We start from the raw sequence: 19,405 nt of genomic DNA, 5'->3' as shown, positions 1-19,405 counted from the left end.
CCTTGGAGAAAAGCGTCGACATCTTGGGGAGGGGGGGGAGGTGCTCGATCAGTCTGTCAGCATCTCAGGAGTCCTGAGGTGGTGGGTGCAAGCACACACTCTCTTTGCTTATTCACCTCTTATAGGCAGAGGCAACGCCTTGCTCGGCAGGTATTTGCTGCTTTGTTGTAAGAACAAGACTGAGTCCATTGTTAGACTCAGCAGGGGTTCAATGTCCATCATTGATGGCCTTACTCAGCAGGGGTTTTGTCAGTCCATGGAGTAAGGCCTTCGATGTATTCTTCGATATCTTCTTATCTACAACTGGACATCATGAGGCCTCGAGGCTTCGCCTTATCAGAGCCTCATCGATTGAGTCCATTGTTAGTTAGGCCTTTGGTGCATTCCTGGCCATCTTCTTATCTACAACTGGAATGTTTTGAGACACCAGGAGTCATTGGAGACAGTCAATTTGCAGTCTCTGCAAAACTGCAGGAATGACTAGTCCTCCACACTCATGTGTTTTCCCATGCCCAGGGAAGGGATTTATTACATCTAATTATACATTTGAGATTATTGCTTTGGGGTAATGACCAACATTGTCACTGGCAGCAAATATTTACAATGTAAGTAAAAAACATCACGAATATTCAGCCAGTGTTGTTTTGTGTTGCCATCATCTGTTGTAAAACGCTGATGTATCTTGCAACAGTCCCTCACTAGGTTGTAATATTCATAGGGGGCTCTTGCATAGGCCTTTGGAAAGGAAGTGACTCCACTTAGATCATATCCTTGGTCATTTGCAACAAATATTGTTCAAGCCATTTAAAAATGTAACCTTTTTCTTAATTCGGTATCTTACTAAAATTTTAAATCCCGTTGTCATGACTTTTAGCAATAAGCTCAGGAGCATTAGAGGCTTGCTGGCTGCCTCGTCTTATTCTGATTTGGTATAAACTATTCCTGTCTGTCTCAACACTTCTTTTTTTGGATTATTAACCATCTCTGGCTGTGGCTGCCCCAGCTCTCCTTTAGCTGGAAAGGACAACGTGTATCAAATGTCCCATCTAATCTCACTGGTATGCTCTCTTCTCTCATTCTGTCCATGGAAAGGAGAACAAACAGAAAGCCGAAACTCTGTTTGCTGCTGAGATATTTGTATGGCCCATCTCTGGGATGGGGCAGTAAGAGTGAAGCTGACTTCTGAATTTTTACTGACCAAATGACAAAGACAGGTTCCTGTCATACTCCCGAGACGATGCAGAAGCCCAATGTGTCAAGTGATGTCATCCTTCCAAGAAATTCTTTCATTATCCGCAGAAATGGGATTGTATTCCAGGGATGTTTCTGTGGGATATATCAATATGAAGACTTTAATCTGAGTATTCAGAGATATTTCAGATTGAGCAATGATAACCCATGTGCAGGAAGAGCACTCACCAGTTTTGACTTCCATGAAGCTTTTAATTATAATTAGGAAATATGTATGCAATTTTAATCTATAGTGAGAGATTTTAATGAATTTCTTGTAGTAAATGGCCTGCTAAAAACAAACTTTAAACATCTGTTTAAAAATGAAGCAGTTTAAGAACATTCCCTTGAATCTTACAGTCAGGCTCAGACTTGTAGAAGTGAATAGGATAAAGTGAGACTGAAAATAATCTGATGCCAAGAAGGTCAGTACTGAAAATAAGAAACTTATTTCTGTCCCTTGTTTTCTGAGCTATATAGGCATTTCTTTATATTGTCATAATACATATTTTCATAAACAAAACAACTTGCTAACTTTCCTTTGTTTCTTTCCTGTGGGTTTTGGTTGTTTCTTTATGTAGAGTATGCTAATGGAAAAAATATGCTCAATAAAAAATGTGATAGATATTTCATATAAAAAACATCTGGACTGCCAAATATGTATCTATCTGCCTCACAGCAAAAGAAAGTTGTCAGTAACTGAGATCCAGACCGCAAAGACAGTAATTCACAATTAAATCAATGCATGTTAAGTGCCTAAATAAGAATTCTAGTCTAGGAGCCCTAATTGTTATGATTTTTAAGTTGATAGTAACTCTTTCCAACAGCCATTCAAGAAAAGCACTTTAAGAACCAAGTTGGCCAAAGGATAAAAGAAGACAATGCATCTAGCAAGACTGCTGTACAAGAAGGTGGACTTCTGCTAGAAGTGAGTAAAAAAACACTGTCTTTTCTAGCTCTAATTTATTCATTTTGATGATATATTTGGGTTAATGCTTTGTGGCAACTTTGAACAAATGGCTGGTCAACAAATGTGTGAGTCATTCAAGAAATGGTGAGTCATTCCAGAGTCACACTTGTGAGTGAGCGCTTCTTGCAAGAGCAAAACTGGCAGTCATGGTAGTGCCGGTCAGTCTCTGCTTGGGCAATAGTACTTTGCACCCTTGCATCCTCAAAATTACTGGTGAACTCCAGTGGACCAGTTCACAGTTCTTTTTCGCTTGGTGTGATACCAGAGATTTATTTTACTTGGCCCATATTTTGATGGTGCCAACAGGAGCTTCCCTGGTTTCTGATCTGAGCTGAGATTATTCTGGGGTGTTTTAATTTATCCTGCTTCCTCAACACTGTGTTCTGACAGAAGCTGTGTGTGCAGAAGTATTTCTATGTCACCTTTTAGAACTACTTTATATTGGCAGGGCAGCATAAAGGGGCCATACTGTTACTGAGAATTGGATCCATTAATCTGGATGAAGAATTAATACTGCTGTGAACTACTGAACCAGCTAGACCACAGCGGTCCATCCCAGATACATCTGCATTTCAAACACATGATGTAATAATGCCTTCTATACACTGAGGTCCTTGGACATTCCTATGTGATTAAGACTACATATGTATAGTTGTTTTGGATAGGATAATATTACTGGTATAAAAATTGTGTTTTAATAACAGCTCTGAGATACATGTAAATGTAAATTAAATAGTAGCCTCCAGCAAATAAATGCTGCATACTATTAAAGAAAAAAGACATTTTATGATGAGATCAAATATTATATGTCATTTAAGTCTATGGAATGGAAACTGGCACCCTGTTTTTCTTCCTCTTAATACTTTAGAAGTTTTGAATTTTGTATTTCAAAGCAAGTAACACAGAGGCATCTGATTCGTTAGTGCTACTGTGAAAATTAGATTTTTGGCTGTCAGGTATTATTTGCAATAATTTCCATTCTCAATGAATAGGGAGTACAGGGTGTACAATAAATGATAAATATGGTGAGTATGTGATTTTTATTAAGGCTCTCCCATCTTTAGTCGATGTTTTGTTGGGTGTCTATTGCATGCCCGCAAGTTAGAATCATTAAGGATCTGCAAACAGTAGCCCTGCTGTTACAAGGATATGGAGAGAACACTAATACATAATTTCAGGTAGGTTACAAGAGACTAATATTACTGAATTTGCTAATGGTCTGCTTACTACAGGGTACATAGGAGTCACATTCCTTTTGAACTTATGGGAGATATTTTATCCTGGATCATACTTAATGTGGATCATTAACTGGATGATTAAGTGCATGTTAATATGAATGTATTCACCCAGCTTCATTTATGGGCATGTCTAACCTAGAATAAGAGGCTGAATTTTCTTTAGGGCTTGCTGGGAATGTTCCCTGGGGACTGAGTTTGGCTTGGATGCTCATTCAGTGGCCATGCCATGTGAAGAAAAGTGGGGTTTTTTTGTTGTTCAACCAAATTCACCATGTTGGTTATTAGGGACTGTGTTGTGGTTCCTTACAAGGAGAAGCAAACAGTCTTGCTGGTGGTTGCTGTGCTTTGTATATTGACTTGTGAATTTGGCCACTTTATTGTCTCTCAAAAGATATTCTTCAGCTGTCAAAAGCTGCTTTCCTTCTTGTGACACCACCTTGCACTGTGCAACCTCTCCGTGATGCTTTATACAATACAAACCAGAATAATCTGAATCACCAAAATATTCATGAATAATGCTGACCCTGACTGCAACATTAATGGAAAGCCAAAGATAATTGTTGTTTTTTTCTAGTGGTTATGATCATTGTGCTCTATATATAGATAGAGATATGGAATAACAAGAACCCTAATTACTGGTAAATAATGTGTCTGTGACTGTCAACTCGACTCTGTAGAGTCTTGGAAAAAAACAGTATTTCCCCTTTCAGTTTGAAAGAAAACAACAGAATTAGGCTGTCTTCAAAGTATGTTTAAAATTTTTTTATTTCTAAAGGCTTCTGCCACAACATGTGTTTTTTATTTAAGATTTCATAGAGAATTTTTACAGCTACAATCAAATAGCTTTCATCAGCAATAACAGAATAAACCATGATACCAGTTTATCAAAGACATTTTAGTGGAGCACAGCAGGTATCTAAATAAATAATTTCTTCCAGTGTTTTAAGATCAAGTCTTTTCCTGCCATCTTTGTTTCCCTTTGGAGGGAAGACAAAGGTTGAAGAACCAAAGTCCAATTTTATTAATGGTCTTTTTGAGTACACCCCATTCTTGCAATCTTTCCTCTCCTTGGAGACTTCAGACTCCAAGTGTTTGACAGCAGTAATGATTTTTATCTTTGCACTTTCAAAATGTTTTCTAAAACAGGTGGTACTGCAACCCTTGTGCCACATTCCTTCTGGCAGAAAAGGACCACATTTGCTTTCTGAAGCCTGTTACTGAATACTTAAGGAACACTGGGTCAAAGCCATAACCAGAAAAGTGGGAAAATAAATTGTACTGGCAGTCAATAAATCCAGAGAGAATTTATTGGGTGATGGGGTGGAGAAACACAATAAAATGGTGACTTGGAAAAATAAGAATGAATCACTGGTGGGTATCTAGGCAATTGACTTGATTGCAATAATCATCTCATGGCTGCTAGCCACCTCCTACTCTTCCCCCAAGCTATGCTGCACTCACAATCTCAAGTCCAGACTCAGTCTCCACTGTTGTGCAGGTAATTCCTCATCCCAAATGCATGTGTAATATTCATGTGTTATACTATCTTATCAGAAGAATTGAATGTTTGTTGTTGAGCGGGAAGCCCTCTCTGGACTTGTTTTCTCATGACATGTATCAGGCAGTGCCCCCATCATCACCACTGACACCGCTTCTTGTGTAATCATCACCCATATACTAAGCAGCACCCTGCTAAAACTGTCACTTGGACTTTATTGACCACCTCACAGTTACTTCTGCAGTTTTTCTGCTCATTATGGAAGAATCACTGATGTTCAAACTTCTGTCTCAACCCTTGCTGCTGAAGGAGATGTACTCATTGGCTTTCTTTCCTTCTTTGTTTTGTCTGTTGGTCTTCTATTCTACTGTTGTAGGCTGCAGCATAGGATTTCTGGTATCTCTGTCTCCAGATGTACTGGACATAGTTCTTCTCAGGTGTGAAAATAGTGGTTTATATCCAAAAAGTCACAAAAAATTAAAATGAAATCTGGGTGACCCAGGCAGCTCCCAAACAGATGTTAACGGAGTAAGACTGCCTGGTTCTCCCATGCCCCATCTTGCTGGTGAATACTGATAAAGGCCAGACCTGGCCCGTTTTGTCACTTCCGTGCTCACTGGCAGGGCTCACTCCTTCTATGTGTTTCAGATCCATGTTGTTTGCAGGATGTTCCGAGCCACTCTTTTGCCCAGTTCACAGACAGATTTCCACGAGTCCTCCACTCTTAAGATTTCAGGGCACAAGAATCACATTTCTGTGGTTTTGTCACACGTTTTTCTTTATGACTGCACTGAAGATGTCAGTCATCATACTATCCTGTTATTTCTTAACTCAGTGAAACTGTACATTTACACTTCCTGAGCAGAGATAGTTAGCTATGCATGCTTGAGTTACCTTTTTCCTGCTAAAACAAACAATGACATATGGGTGAATAACAAGGTATTGGATTTGGTTGCTGTTTCACTATAAAACCCACACATGGGAGCAAGAAATGCAAGTACGTTTCAGGCATAATCTGAATTACAACCCAGAAGGGTGGCTGCAGGCTCAATGTGTCTGTGCATTGAACAGAAAAAAACTGGAGTCTATTTTCCTGTATGTAGTTCAAAGTGATAATAGGCTCCCTTACGAAAGCCTCCACGGCATTGCCCTGATGTCAGAATCACCTGCTCTTTCAGTGGGCACCTCCCTGGTTTTGCAGCCCATCTCACCCTTCTAGAGCGTCTGATGGTAACTATGCCAATCTTTATTTATTTTAGCGTGTCAGGAGACTATGCCCAGGAAATCCATGTACTCAGTGCATATGTTTAGCAGCAGCCTGCTGAAAGCTTTGGAATCTCCTTGTGCATACGAAAGAGACTTCATTTCTTCCAGCCGAACACAGGACAGACCTCTTAGTTCTCAACAATGGCAAAAAAAAGCAAATTTGACCAATTGTATTAACAATTTTTATATTAATCTATGGCAAAAGTCTCATTCTCCACCCTTCCTAAACAGTTCTACAATTACAACTTACTTATTTAAATTTTTATACAAAGGCTGTCAGATGCCTGACATCTTAAAAAAATATCTTTAAAAAAACCAAACCAAACCAAAACAAAAAACTTTTATGTAAAAAAAAGAAAGAAACAACTTCTTCAAAATCATGTCTGTCTTCAGAAGCGAAGAAAAACTGTGAAAGCTAGTTTTGGTGGTGCGGCCCTTATAGTTCTCCACTGGTATCAATAATCTTAGCTTCATTTTATTAACTACTTAATCATCTAAAGTTGGATTTTTCAAACTGAGCTTCCAGGTTTTGTAGGCATGTTTTTGTTCTGCCATTTAGCACATGAATTTTGCTGATTTGAGTTGTAAGTACCATGACTAGCGAGGCAGATCAGATTTCTAGCTACTGAAATAGCTAGCGTTTGTGCTTGGAATGGACGTCGGTGCAAAGCGGTAGCATTATCAAGTATAGGCATTTTATCAAACAGAATAGGCACTTTATAACACAGACAAGTCCTTTATATATTATTTATTCATTCCATATCACAGATTTGGGCACTACTGTGAATAGAAAGTTTTGGTTCTTGCTTGGTAGTTCCCACAGAAGTCAGTGAGGCTTTTTTTCATTAGCTTTAATACCAAACAGAGCCCAAGTCTTCTTGATCAAAACAAATAGAAGTCAGGCTTTTTATCTAAGTAAAGGATTCAGGATTTGATGCAATGCAAGCTTGATGCGTATTATTTAACATTACCTTACCTTAGAAACAGCTGCAAATAAGAAGCTTTCTGGGAGTTACTTTGAATAGAGAGGCGTATGTGCTCATTTTGGCACTGAAAGGTATTTCCAGGTGGCCTCTACTAACAGCTTGAACTAGAGTTCAAGTTTCATTTAAAGGGAGTTGGAAAATGATACATTAGAAAACATCCTATTGGTGCTGTTCTTCACTCTGCATAAGGAAATAACATAGGAAACCCTTTTCCCACTTGGTTTCCTGTAATTTTTTTAAACTTGTTAGTCTAATTCCACTTCCTCCATCCAAACTGATTTCTGTAATCAGTACTTGATAAAACTGTGCTCTTGAAAAAGGTACTCCAGTTTGAATTTCAGTCTTAGAACAAGAGATTTTACTCTTCCTGTTATTTTTTAATTTAAACTTGAAAAATAAATTTGGGAGTCAGACAGAAGTGTGTAGTTGTTATTGGGGGCTATGACTGAGTCAGAGACTTCAGAAATCAAAAGCTTGTAGAGAGAGACTTCTTGATTTATTCTGGTTTTGAATTCCGTTTCAGCTTCCAACCGTGCTGACTCTCTTAGCACAGGCCTTCTAAAGTAAATCCTGTTAGATTTTGATACCATGCTTTACCTTTTAATCTACTGGTTTAAAAATGGGGCTGTCAAAGTAGGAAGTTCTTATAAAGAGCTCATACTCTCAGTGCATTTTCTTTTTTCAGTTAATAGAACTTTTAAAAGTTACCCAAACAACATTTTTGCTTTCCTTTGTTTTCAAACATGAACCTTCTCCCAGTAATTCAGATGACATGATTTAAGCTGACATTAGTCAGCTGACATTGAGATGACTTACAGAGAATTTAGCCGTGAAAAAAAAAGAGCCATAAATGGGGTCAGGAGTAACTTGCCATTTTATCACATGCATACATTCATTTTCTTCTTGCCAGGCAGAGGCAAAACACAAAGGAACATTTCAGAGGCCCTCATCCCCTTCTTTTTTCTTTGCAAATAGGCATATTTCTAAAATCCAGACTTGAAATTTGGCATGGCCACAACTTTGTGCAAAAAATATCCTTTCTGTTGCCCTTTAAACAAATAACTAATGTTCTGGCCTGTTCCTTTCTTTTTTTTTTTTTTTTTTCTTTTCTGTTCTCAAACAAATCTGGACAGAAAAGCCTCTAAATACCATTTGCTCTTTCCTCCAGTCCTTAGTGCTACTGTTATGACTGTAACGATGCTGCCACAGTGCTGAGGTTTCTGAAATACACCCTCCAGCTTGACAGCGGGGCAGAGCAAAACAAAAAGATGTGATCCTCTCCCTTCAGATTTCCAGCCTAAGTATGAGACAAGCGATGAACGATGCATTTTGATGGGCAACTGAATGCACGGAAATAATGAACAAAATGGTAACCACGATTGCCAGTACTTGTAGTGTATGAGCAGCTTGACCTTTGCCAGGACTTTTGCAAGAGTTTTAAGGAGGGATTTGAAGGAGAGAAATCAGGTACCCCTGCAGAGGGTAGTGTGGAGCCTTTCGTCAGCATTCAAATCTTGCATATGGGTGGGGGCAACATGTTGGACCGATGAGAGTTAGTACTTAGCTTCTCCAACATGAAATGACATATTATAATTGAGGGGGGAGCAAGCTGTGAGCAGATCAGAAAATCAGGACAAGCAGCTCATGTTTGATGTGACAGAGAAGGGGGAGCTGGCAGGGAGCACACGTGCACAGCAAGGACAGGCAGCAAGCATCCCCTCTTGTTTACACTGGCATCAGAAAAGTTGGCTTCCATTTGTCGGGGCAGAGGGAAGCCTGCTGTCATATGAGGAGGCCTCGCTGAGAAATTCTAGCCATACTGGCGAACAGAGCTGTCGATCAGCAGCATTAAGGTGAAGAACCAATAAGCTCTGGGCACAGACCAGATGTGGATCCGAATTTAAGATTGCTGTTGCTTTCTCCAGACTGTTCATCACAGCCAGCTCCACCCGAGCTCACTTTTCACAGCCACTTCCTCTGTTTCTGCTCAGGCTATTTCAGTGCCTCTGGAGATGGTCCAGTGGCCATGTGACTTCCTACCCAACAAAATATATTCTCCCGTTTCAGCTCAGTTAGGATTTTTTTCTCTCGCTGATTTCAGAGCTAACCCCAGGCAACCGTTCTCACCAATCAATAGGTTCCATATCTGTACGTGAGCACTGCTTTGTATAGATGCACCAGGATTTAGTCTACTGCTAGAACTGGACTTCTTGCATTCAAGTAATGAAGGAAATCATAACGCACTGGTCCTCCCATACAGGTTTCAACATGAGCATTTGCTTTTGGGGAGGTGTCCTGTTTTTGAAGGTAGCAAAGTCATATACTGGAAAAAAAAGCCAACCCCCCCCCCAAAAAAAAAAAATAGAAGTACAGTCTAAATAATGCCTGTTTATTATCACAGATAATTGCAATCTTACATTGTTTAACTGGCCTTCATCTGGTTGAAGTGAAATTATCTATTAGTAACCCAGTCTGTATTAACACCTGACACTTCCTCATTCTCGACTCAGAAAAGCTAATGAGCTGCAGCCTTGCCATCTTCTCAGTAAGGTGAAGTGACGAGTAAGAAAGCAGGTCCAGGCAAAACTGTGTGTTGTCCTAAGATTTTCTGCAAATTTACACTGATTTTGTTTTGTGGTTATGAAGGTTTCAAAAGAAAAACTTATATATTTTACTAGAAATATTGAGTACATTTCAATTTTTTTTTTTGCCTACCTAAGTTAATAAAACTTGAATATGCTGTTTGATGGGTTTGAACTGAAAACAAAACTGCTATTAAAAAGCATGATGCTGACCATTTAATGTACTGTTTCCTACTAGTAAGGGTATAGTATTGATTTGGAGACAGGAGGACAGACAGGCACCCTTCAAATAATTCTGTTCCTGTTCCAAGAAATTCAAGAGAAATCACCGTCATTCTGATTTTATCTGTCCCTGACATTTTAAGAATAGAAAAAAGAAAAATGAGATGGTTTTTGTATCTCATTGTAACTGCAGTTCTTCCAGGAATTCCTAGCTGCAAAAGCTGATGGTGGCCAACAGCAGGCATTTTCCCCAACGTGTTTTATACCTTTACATTGCCTCCCACTACTGCAATGCCCCTGGAACTCTCCAGTAACCGAGACTGGGCTTTTTTTAGCAATAAGAAAATAAATGTCTGCTCAAACTAAAGCAGGGGCTTGCAGAAGGGCCTTGGTGAGGTGTTCATCTAGTCTATAACTCAGCTTAAGATTTGCAGTTGTTGCTGCTGGTTAGAGGAGTTGTCTCTAACTTTCCATCCTTACCTCTTTCCAGACGATCCACTGTCATCCATTTGATATCTAGACTAGACAAAGTATTGTGTGCCTCTTCGGTCAGCCTAACACATTAATAGCAGAATTCACACCTGCTGCCAGGGTGGGACAGGGTGTGTTTTATACAGGATACATAGAGGATACAAAACATGCATAAGACGATAACTAGCACAGCAAGACAGTTCCCAGAGTCAAATTCTTTCACACTCCCAAAAAACTCCACTGGCCTGAAATGGTGTTTAAAAAGGCTGGTTTAGCATGTATTATTGAACAAAATGTGAAATACAGATTGTTTTGCTCTTCTCCTCACCTTCTGAAATAGTTCTGTGTTACAAAATGTGACATATCGTGCTAAATACACAGCAAAATAGTGCTCTGAAATTAGGAAATCGCATTCTGTTCACAGTATATAGGCAACAACATTGTCTCTTTTAGGTTTTGATTCCTTACAGCAAGAGATGACTGCCGTTCGTGCTCATTAGCAGTTTGCAAGCACAAATAAAAGTCAGCTGTGGATGGAATATTATGACAGCTTCTTCTCTTCAGGACTTGATACACTTACACATAAATAACACTGAAAAAAAATTCCAGACATTTGGTACTTACATATGTCTAATTGTCCAACATGTTGGATAAACATTACTCAAGACTCTTTTCAGAAGTTATTTCTGTGGAAGATAATGGGTAATCTTACTACATTTGTTATTGCAAAGGCTACCTAACTAAATTTGTTATTACAAGCGCAGAGTAGTGAGCAATTAATGCTTCATTTTGAGTCTTCTCAAATGGAATTAATCAGGCTTGCATTTTCTATATTGAAATTGCTGAAGAGAAGACTGAAAAGCCCAGAGCAGCTGCAGAACTTAGAAAGAATGAAGGGCTGAAGTTGCACTGAAGACATGATATTGCCCCAGCTTTGCTTCCATCTGTGAATACAACATCTGCTTTTGAGGAAGTGAAATGAGAAACTGCATAAATCAATATAAAGATTGTTTCTTTTTCCAAGTGTAGTCCAGGGCATAGTATTTGTGAAAGAGCATTGACAGTAGGGTTCCATTACTGGTAGAGCACAATTTTAAATTCAACATCATGATTAATGAGGAGGCTAAATGAAAAGATATACAAGATTATGTCATACTTTAGCATCCTTTCATGATAATTGCTGAGGTAAATGACACATAACTCATCCAAGTACTCACTAGCATATCCACTAATCATAATACATACTTCTATGTATAATTTTTTTAAAAGTGTTTTTTTCTGACAATTCTAGAATTAATGATTTGAATATTCTTCTTCCTTAGGTTACTATAAATAGTCCCCAGTTCTTGTATAATGTCCATTAATCTCAGGTAGTATTCATATATTCACTTCCCATACAAAATACTAATAGGTAATATAAAAAAAAGAATAATGGATTTTTAAAAATTAGACATTAAAAAATCCACCAAACCTTGCCATCAATAGCAAGCATTGTTGGTGTTAATAATTTACTCTAAACAAACATGCCATATAACAAATTTGTGCTGAGGTATTTTGTGTCACCCATGAATTCACTTATGCAGGAACAAAACCTTCCCTAACCTGTCTTTAAGCTATTAGTTGTTAGTATTGCTCCGCTCTGGAAGCACGGTCTGTATTTTTATTCCCAGTGTTCAGTACTTGTGAAAACAATAGGATTCAGTTGTCATGTATCTCTTTCTAGAGTGCTCCACATCAACTTTCTGCACATACAAAGTCAAATGATGCTTCAGATCAGTCTGCATACAGCTCTTCTTTCTCAGTACTAACCTGAGCAGAGTGGTAGGGTCTGAGGCGCTGGGCTCATTGGAGGCCAGCGGTTCATGCATATGGTAAAGAGAGGCCCTACCCCAAGGACTTGACACAGACTAAGCAAGCTTTGTTACAAAAGTTTAGCTTGGAATGACAGTATAAGGGAAGAAAAACTACACTTAGAATTTTCATTCATACAATCAAAACAACTTTAAAGGCAGAGTTGTTCTTGGTTGTGTCCAATACTTACTACATATCAAGCATATAAAAACCAACATCACCATGGTCTAAAATGCATTTTCATGTGTGCACACATTACAATCTCATCCTCCAGGGAACTACTATGTTTTCTTGAAAGTTTATAGCTCGCAATTACCAGAGCCCAATGACTTACATTTTCCTAACCCGTTTCCAGGAGGCCAGTTTTGTCCACTGCCTCTTGATGAGCTGCAGTGTTCCAGCTCCCTCATTAGACTGAAGGCATATATAAACAAGTAGCTCCAAAGTTGCCCTAATTTCTCGGTGGAAGTGACGGGATACTGAAAAATGGAATAATGAGAATTTTTACCAGCTGAACGGTTCACAATTGCCCGTGCCTTTCAGATTGCACAGCTGTTGCCTCTGACAGTAAATGGGAGGGCCAGGGCTCAAATTTCTCTGGCAATGTGAATGATCTTTGAAAGTTTTGCTGGGCCCCGTTATGGGTAGCGCAGCACTAGATGCTGAATTTCCATGCTATCTTTGATGAACCTGAAGTGCTATCCAGGCTGAAGGAGATAGGGAGAAATGTGAGCCTTGTTTTATCTGGCAAGACAAGAATGAGTGGAGTATTATGATCAGATATACATATTTCTTTGTATTTGAAAAGAAACATTTCTGCTGCAAATTCACCCTTGAAAATTTTTCCTTGTTTTCACTATCTATGAAAACCAATCAATCAGGTCAAGCACTTTCCCTCCAAAAGGCTTCCCATATAAATCCATGGCTGTAGGCTTCAGCCTGTAGAATTTACTTCCTCCCCTGGCTCAAAAGATGGAAATTCATCTGTTTTGTTTCTTTTGCTTGTAAACTAAGAAGTACATGCAAGCCTTTGATCAAAACTGAATGCTAAAACCAATTCTGCTACTTCCCCTTTGAACAGAATAGCGCTTACTCACAGATATTGCTTTTGAAGTTGCTTTGTAGATACCAGAGAAATACATGAGTCCAGAGGGCTAAGAGATACTGTACTTGTTGAGCAAAGGCCATATTCTGATGTCACCAGATACAGTATTTCTCAATAGTCTTTTATGCGGGGTTTTATTTCAGGGTTCTGTAAGAGTTTCTTCTTCTTTTTTTTTTTTTTTTTTTTTTTTTCAGTTTGTAAAGAGAACCTCAGGGATTCCAGAGGGATTTTTGAGAAGGGCAATTATGAGTCCTAAAAACACCAGTGGAAAGAAATACTGATTCACTAAACAATACAGTTAAAGACAGAAGACAATTAACTGTCTGCATTTCCTCCTAATATTCATAACACAAGAATGAGAGTTTTTAAATAGCTACTTATTTAGATCACCAGAAAACGGCCCCGTCCCACATAGGATGCAAAAACCCAGTGATCCACTATTAAATGAAACCATTCCAGATAAACTGCGAGCCAACTGACCCTGGAAATGTAGTACCCAAGTTGCGTGACTCGAAAATGTGTTCAAAGCAAGGCATAGCTGCAGGCCTTGACTGTTGTACTTTAGTAACCATAGTAACACGGCCTCTGGAGACCCAATGTGAGTGAATTTTCCTTTATTTCAAGGAAGAGTAATAAGAGAAATGTGGCTTGGAACTTGTTCTCTCTTTTTTTTTTTTTTCTTCTTTCCCCTCCCCTCCTTATTTATACTATGCCATGACCTTGACCAAAATATCTTTGAAGTATTTGCTGGCTGATTTTCTGCTATGGGACCAGAAAAAATATCAGGATATATAAAGGATCTTGCCAAAGGAAGTCCTATCTTCCTCAAAATATTTGCCTTCGTTCCCGAAGAGAACCTCTTGACTAATAATGTTTCAAAAACTTCTTAATGGAAGGAACTGATAACTTTAATCTCACAGCTAGTGCGGGCACCAGAATAATGTCGTACTTTCTTTGAACTGACAGATTAATTGTTTTTTGTTTCAGTAGCAGGTGCAGCTTTTTGTGAGTACATAATTGGATGTACATGTTTTTTCAAAAGAACACAGGCCCCTGTCTGGTGCCAAGCACTTTTTCTTTTTTTTTTTTTTTTTTTTTTTTCATTTGGGAAAATAACTCCTGATTTCATTTTTTTTTAAGTACAATGTAGAAAACTCACGTAAGTGTTTTTAAAAAGCCAAATACAAACAAACAAGTGTTCACAATACGTACTTAAGTCTGTCCCACGTTTCAGCTATTACCCTGGATTAGAAATTCCATCTGTCATTGAATCCGTATGGTTTACCAAATGGTAGTTTACAACCATATATTTTTTTCAGATTCGAAGTTAGGGTTTTTTTGTTGCAAAAGGTTCAATGTCTTTGTGTGTGTGTGTGTGTGTGTTGCTATGTGTGGGCGTGCATGTGTAAGTATATGCAAAATTGCTAAAAATTGTAGTAGGATGCAAGTGGACTTTATTGATTAAAACACACCAGTTGTACACAAAGCAAATAATATCGACATTGAGCCATGAGTTTGTTTTTTTCCTCCTCTAAATCCAAGAGCCCTATTTTAGGCTTTCTGTTATTTCTACAGAAAGGAATAAAGTGAAATGAGGAGAACTGCCTTTACAACTCTATGCTGTCTTCTCTATGTTTTGGGCAGACAAGTGCTTACATTAGGGAGTCTGAGCTCATCTGCATCCTCTTTCCATTTTCATCTCCCCAGCTTATCGATAACCCAAGCAGATGGCTGCTGTGGTTCTGACACAGCACACCAGGGCAGCCTCCCATTCACTGGGGACAAGAGAAAGCTATCAATGAGAATTTTATTTCAGTAATGGAGAATGTTTAAAATCAGAAGTGGAGCCACATACTTTGTTGTCCTGCTTTATGTGAGACCCAGTAGCTTAGAACAGAAAAGCTGGGAATAGTTTTTGATTGTTCTCATGGACTGAAGCTGTCTCTCTCTTCCACTCAGTCTAACAAATCACCAGGGTTCTGGCCAGAATAATGGAAAATCTCTATGCAGTGTTACTGTAAAAGGCTTGAGTATGGAATTGTATGTGATACCAGAGCTCAGAAGAGGACTTTTCCTACTAATTTGCAATCACTGATACCTACTTCTGGGGTACTAGACCTGTGACAGGAAACACCCTCCTCCTTTTCCCCAGTTGTGGTAAGTAGGTAAGAAAAGCATAAATCTCAGCTCAACTCTGACTCTATTCAGAGTCCTCTGTGCTACAGATGTCAGGTTTCACACTGAACTGCACTTGAGGGTAATATTGAAGAAAACAGAAAAATTTGCAGTCACAGGTAAGACTCACTGGCTATGAAGTTTTACTCCATGACCAGCTCATCTCTTTTTAGTGTGGTTGAAGTAGCAGGTTTCCCAGCTAAAATGAGGTTTAAGCACATGGAATTTGTATTAATCCTCAATAGCTTCAGGTGGCTCCGTAAAAGCTGTTGTTGCACCTAAGTGGGTTTTGCTTTTCCTGCCTGCAGGGCACAGCATCTGATGTCTGCGTTTGGGGTCATGAAAATCAGGTGATGCTTAGTTGAGAGATCTTAACTCAGGAGAGGACATCAGCGTTTTGAGAACAAAACAAAAACAAAGCAGGGGAAGTTTGTAATTCTCTTCATTTACATACCTCCCTCAAATCCATACTAATTTCTGGCTTAACTTAAACATATGGCTCCTTGAACTTTTCTTCCACTTCTTTCCTCTTGCTCTCTCTCACACTTCCTTAATACCTCCTCCAGCCTCACAGATGTAGCTGCCAGTCCACTGATCTGAACCCTTAGAAACGCACATGGTCCCATTTCCCCTTCTCATTTTTACAAACTGCTGCACCTGGTCCAGCCCAGCTCTGACTTTGTGAAAGAAAAACTTGTGGAAACAAAAAGCTGCCTGCCTTCCAGTGTGGGGGAGCAAGTTTTACATCTTAAAGGTAGAGACTGATCTTTCAGGGTATGTGTCTGGCTACAGAGTGTGCAGGCATATGCTGGACAAAGAAGATTCATTTTTTAATAGGAGTATTTGTTTCTTGATTCATAAAAACAATCCCTAGCAAAAGCAGGTGCTCCCTCACCTATTTCCCACCAGGGTTGAAAAACTCCAGCTTGTCTGCAAGCCAATGGAAGGCACATTTTAAGGATGACAGTATGATACTGTGTGAGAGTCTTTGATCATATTCAGATCTTGTGATAATTTTTGAAGACTTCCCAGATATGTCTTGTGCATTAATTTGCATAGGTTAAGAACATTTCTTTAATGCTGTTGATTTCTACCTGCCCTGGCTGCACAGGCTGGACTGGAGGTCTTTTGGAACGTGCACACTAAAAGCTACAGACATCCTCATGACGGAGCTCCCTTAAATGTACTATGGTTATCTTGTGGAAATTTTTAGCCTGTCCAAATTAAAAGGCCTGCCAGATGTTCAAAATGTAATAAAATTCCTAACATCACAACACTGATGGTTTCCTTGCTGTGAAGATGAGTCCAAAGAGACAAGGTGCCAAAAATGCTTTCTTATTTCCACTTGACATTGGAAATGGATATGACAGACACCATCTATGGAGGCTCCTCTCAGCGCAATGAAAGGCACAGATGTGAAGATGTAGAAATCTTGACACATTGTCTTCTGTTTGGTGAGGTGCTGGGACAACTTTGGGGATTATTTAGAGCAGAAAATAGCACCAGTCCAACAACTCCTTGTAACTGAAGAATCGACAGTGATAATTAGTGTTCAACACAAACCCAACTAGGCAGAGATAACACTCTGGAAAGGATTTGTATCTGTGGAGTTGACCTGGCAGTGAAAACAGTTTGCCCTTAACTGTTTGTAGCAATGACTCATAGTTCGCATTGATTTAATTGAATCAGTTGCTGCCACAGCTCTTTCCAGACATAGGTGAGCCATTGCAGTCTCTCCACAAGATTTCTCCAGTCACTGTTTCACAGGTTCTTCAAGGCACAGAGCCCCTGGACATGTATGGCCCCACTGGGCCACATTTCCAAAGGTGCTCCACATTTATGATTAGGGCCAAATCTTCTCAGGAGGTCGGCTTATTGTGCACTGAACTCTTGAAATTCTGCCCACCATTGTCACAGTGGGAACAGGCTTTGAGCAGTCTTGGAAATCTGGTCCTTATTTAGGAACTGAAAAGAGAACCAAACTCACAAAAATATGCGAGTGCATCTGGTTACTGAGAAATTGAAAATCTGCCTTCATTGTCCTTCAGGATTAACTCAGGATTAATAGGCACATTGCTACAACAGTAAATAAGAGAAAGGTGAAGCAAGGATAATAATAATATAGCGCTATTTTATCAGCAGCTGTTTGAACTGAAATCTCAAAAGACCTCAAAACCATCACATGACAGGGTCATCTAAACTACCTTGGAATGCAAACCTGCTGTAGTGAAGATCTGTTACTGAATCTTTATCAAGGGAAGAGAGGCAAAATTAGTCAATCTACATGCAAAATGATGGATCTTAATGTTTATGTCATGTATTTCATTTAATCCTTACTTTTATTTCTTCTTTTCTCTTGTGTCACTGAGTCTATGAGAATTAATTCAGCTTTTTTCTAGATGAGATATTGGTCTGTATCAATGAAATATTTATTGCCAACTTTTTATATTTATTGCATTTCATCAATTATGCTATGTGTGTATTTGTATAGAAGCCTAAGAAAATAGCCATACTTAAAAATACCTATTCAATTTTAAAATCATAGCTACAACAGCACATGTAGTTAATTTTCTTGTTGGAGACTATTTTATCTGTATGTATGAATGCATATAAATTCAAAGCAATTATTATGGATTGTAATGTTTTAAATTAAAAGCAACAAAAATGTAGTGGACACTTGCTATTAAACCTTTAATTACATTAATTAATGACAAATTAAAATTTAAAGTAGATAATCATATTGTAATGCAATATTGTTGTTACACTGTAATTAGCTACCCTAACTTTTTTAAAAAAAGAAAAAAAAATGTTCCAGAATCTTATTCATTTTTTCGTGTCAGGAAGTTACACTGTAATTAGCTACCCTAACTTTTTAAAAAAAAGAAAAAAAAAAGTTCCAGATTCTTATTCATTTTTTCGTGTCAGGAAAAATCAGCCTTTCTGCAAAAATTTGATATCCAACTTATTTGCAGGGTGGTTTTTTTCATATCTAGAATATTCTTAATATTATTATATTTTATACCCATTTTACTTTTTTCTTTCTGATTATCTTTTAAATTATTTTATTTTCCCTTCTTTAGTCACTGAACGGTTTTGCATTGGTGGTGAGTGCAGATGGAATGATATTTTATGCGTCATCGACAATTGTGGACTATCTAGGGTTTCATCAGGTAAATATATTAACAAATATTTTGAATTCTTACTATTTCATTGTCATCATAATGACCTTGTAGTCACTCCTGCCAACTGGCTTTCTAAAATGCAGAAGTCTATGTTGCTTTGCCCTATCCTTCTCCTGCTGATTAGACATACACTATTACTAAAATTAAGTTATTTTACTATGCCATTTCAGACTAATTTTCTTTTTTTTTTTTTTGTGATTTGACAGGTGAAGATGATTTATTTGTAATGTTGTTCCTTTTGTAAAGCTTTTGTTAACAGAAATGTGATCTATTATAAAAATAAGATTTAGCTAGATGTTTCCTTTCCATTTCAGTATAAGATGCTGCTATTCTAGACTGGTTGTCTGTGTATAGTAAATACATTGTAAAGTCACAGAGTAACAGAACAATGTAGCTGGAAAAGACCTCTGAAGGTTATCTGCTCAAAGCAGATCCAGTTAGAGCAGGTTGATCAAGGACTCATCCCATCAAGTTTTGACTTTCTATAACCCCTTTGGAAGACCTGTTCCAGTGTTTAACCACCCTGACTGTAGATTTTTTTGCCTATATCAAGTCCCAGTTTCCCATGTTGCAACTGGTGTCTATTGCTTCTTGTCCTTCCACTTTGTCCTTCTGAGAAAAGTCAGGCT

At 38.4% G+C, this 19,405-nt stretch overlaps 1 protein-coding gene across 1 annotated transcript in view; it reads left to right on the top strand.

Annotated features, from left to right (window-relative positions):
* The first annotated feature begins 568 nt into the window (after nt 1-568).
* The window catches only part of AHRR (aryl-hydrocarbon receptor repressor), a 29,213-nt gene continuing 10,376 nt past the window's right edge, over nt 569-19,405 (top strand). The window contains exons 1-3 of the mRNA XM_010083604.1: nt 569-605; nt 2,058-2,158; nt 18,675-18,764. Coding sequence (XP_010081906.1) covers nt 569-605; nt 2,058-2,158; nt 18,675-18,764 — 228 coding nt within the window. The remainder of the gene's footprint in view (nt 606-2,057; nt 2,159-18,674; nt 18,765-19,405) is intronic.

Source organism: Pterocles gutturalis, unplaced genomic scaffold, assembly GCF_000699245.1.
Source record: "Pterocles gutturalis isolate BGI_N339 unplaced genomic scaffold, ASM69924v1 scaffold770, whole genome shotgun sequence".
NCBI classification, from domain to species: Eukaryota; Metazoa; Chordata; class Aves; order Pterocliformes; family Pteroclidae; genus Pterocles; species Pterocles gutturalis.
Note: the sequence above shows the minus strand (reverse complement) of the source record. Positions and strands in the feature narration are given on the sequence as shown.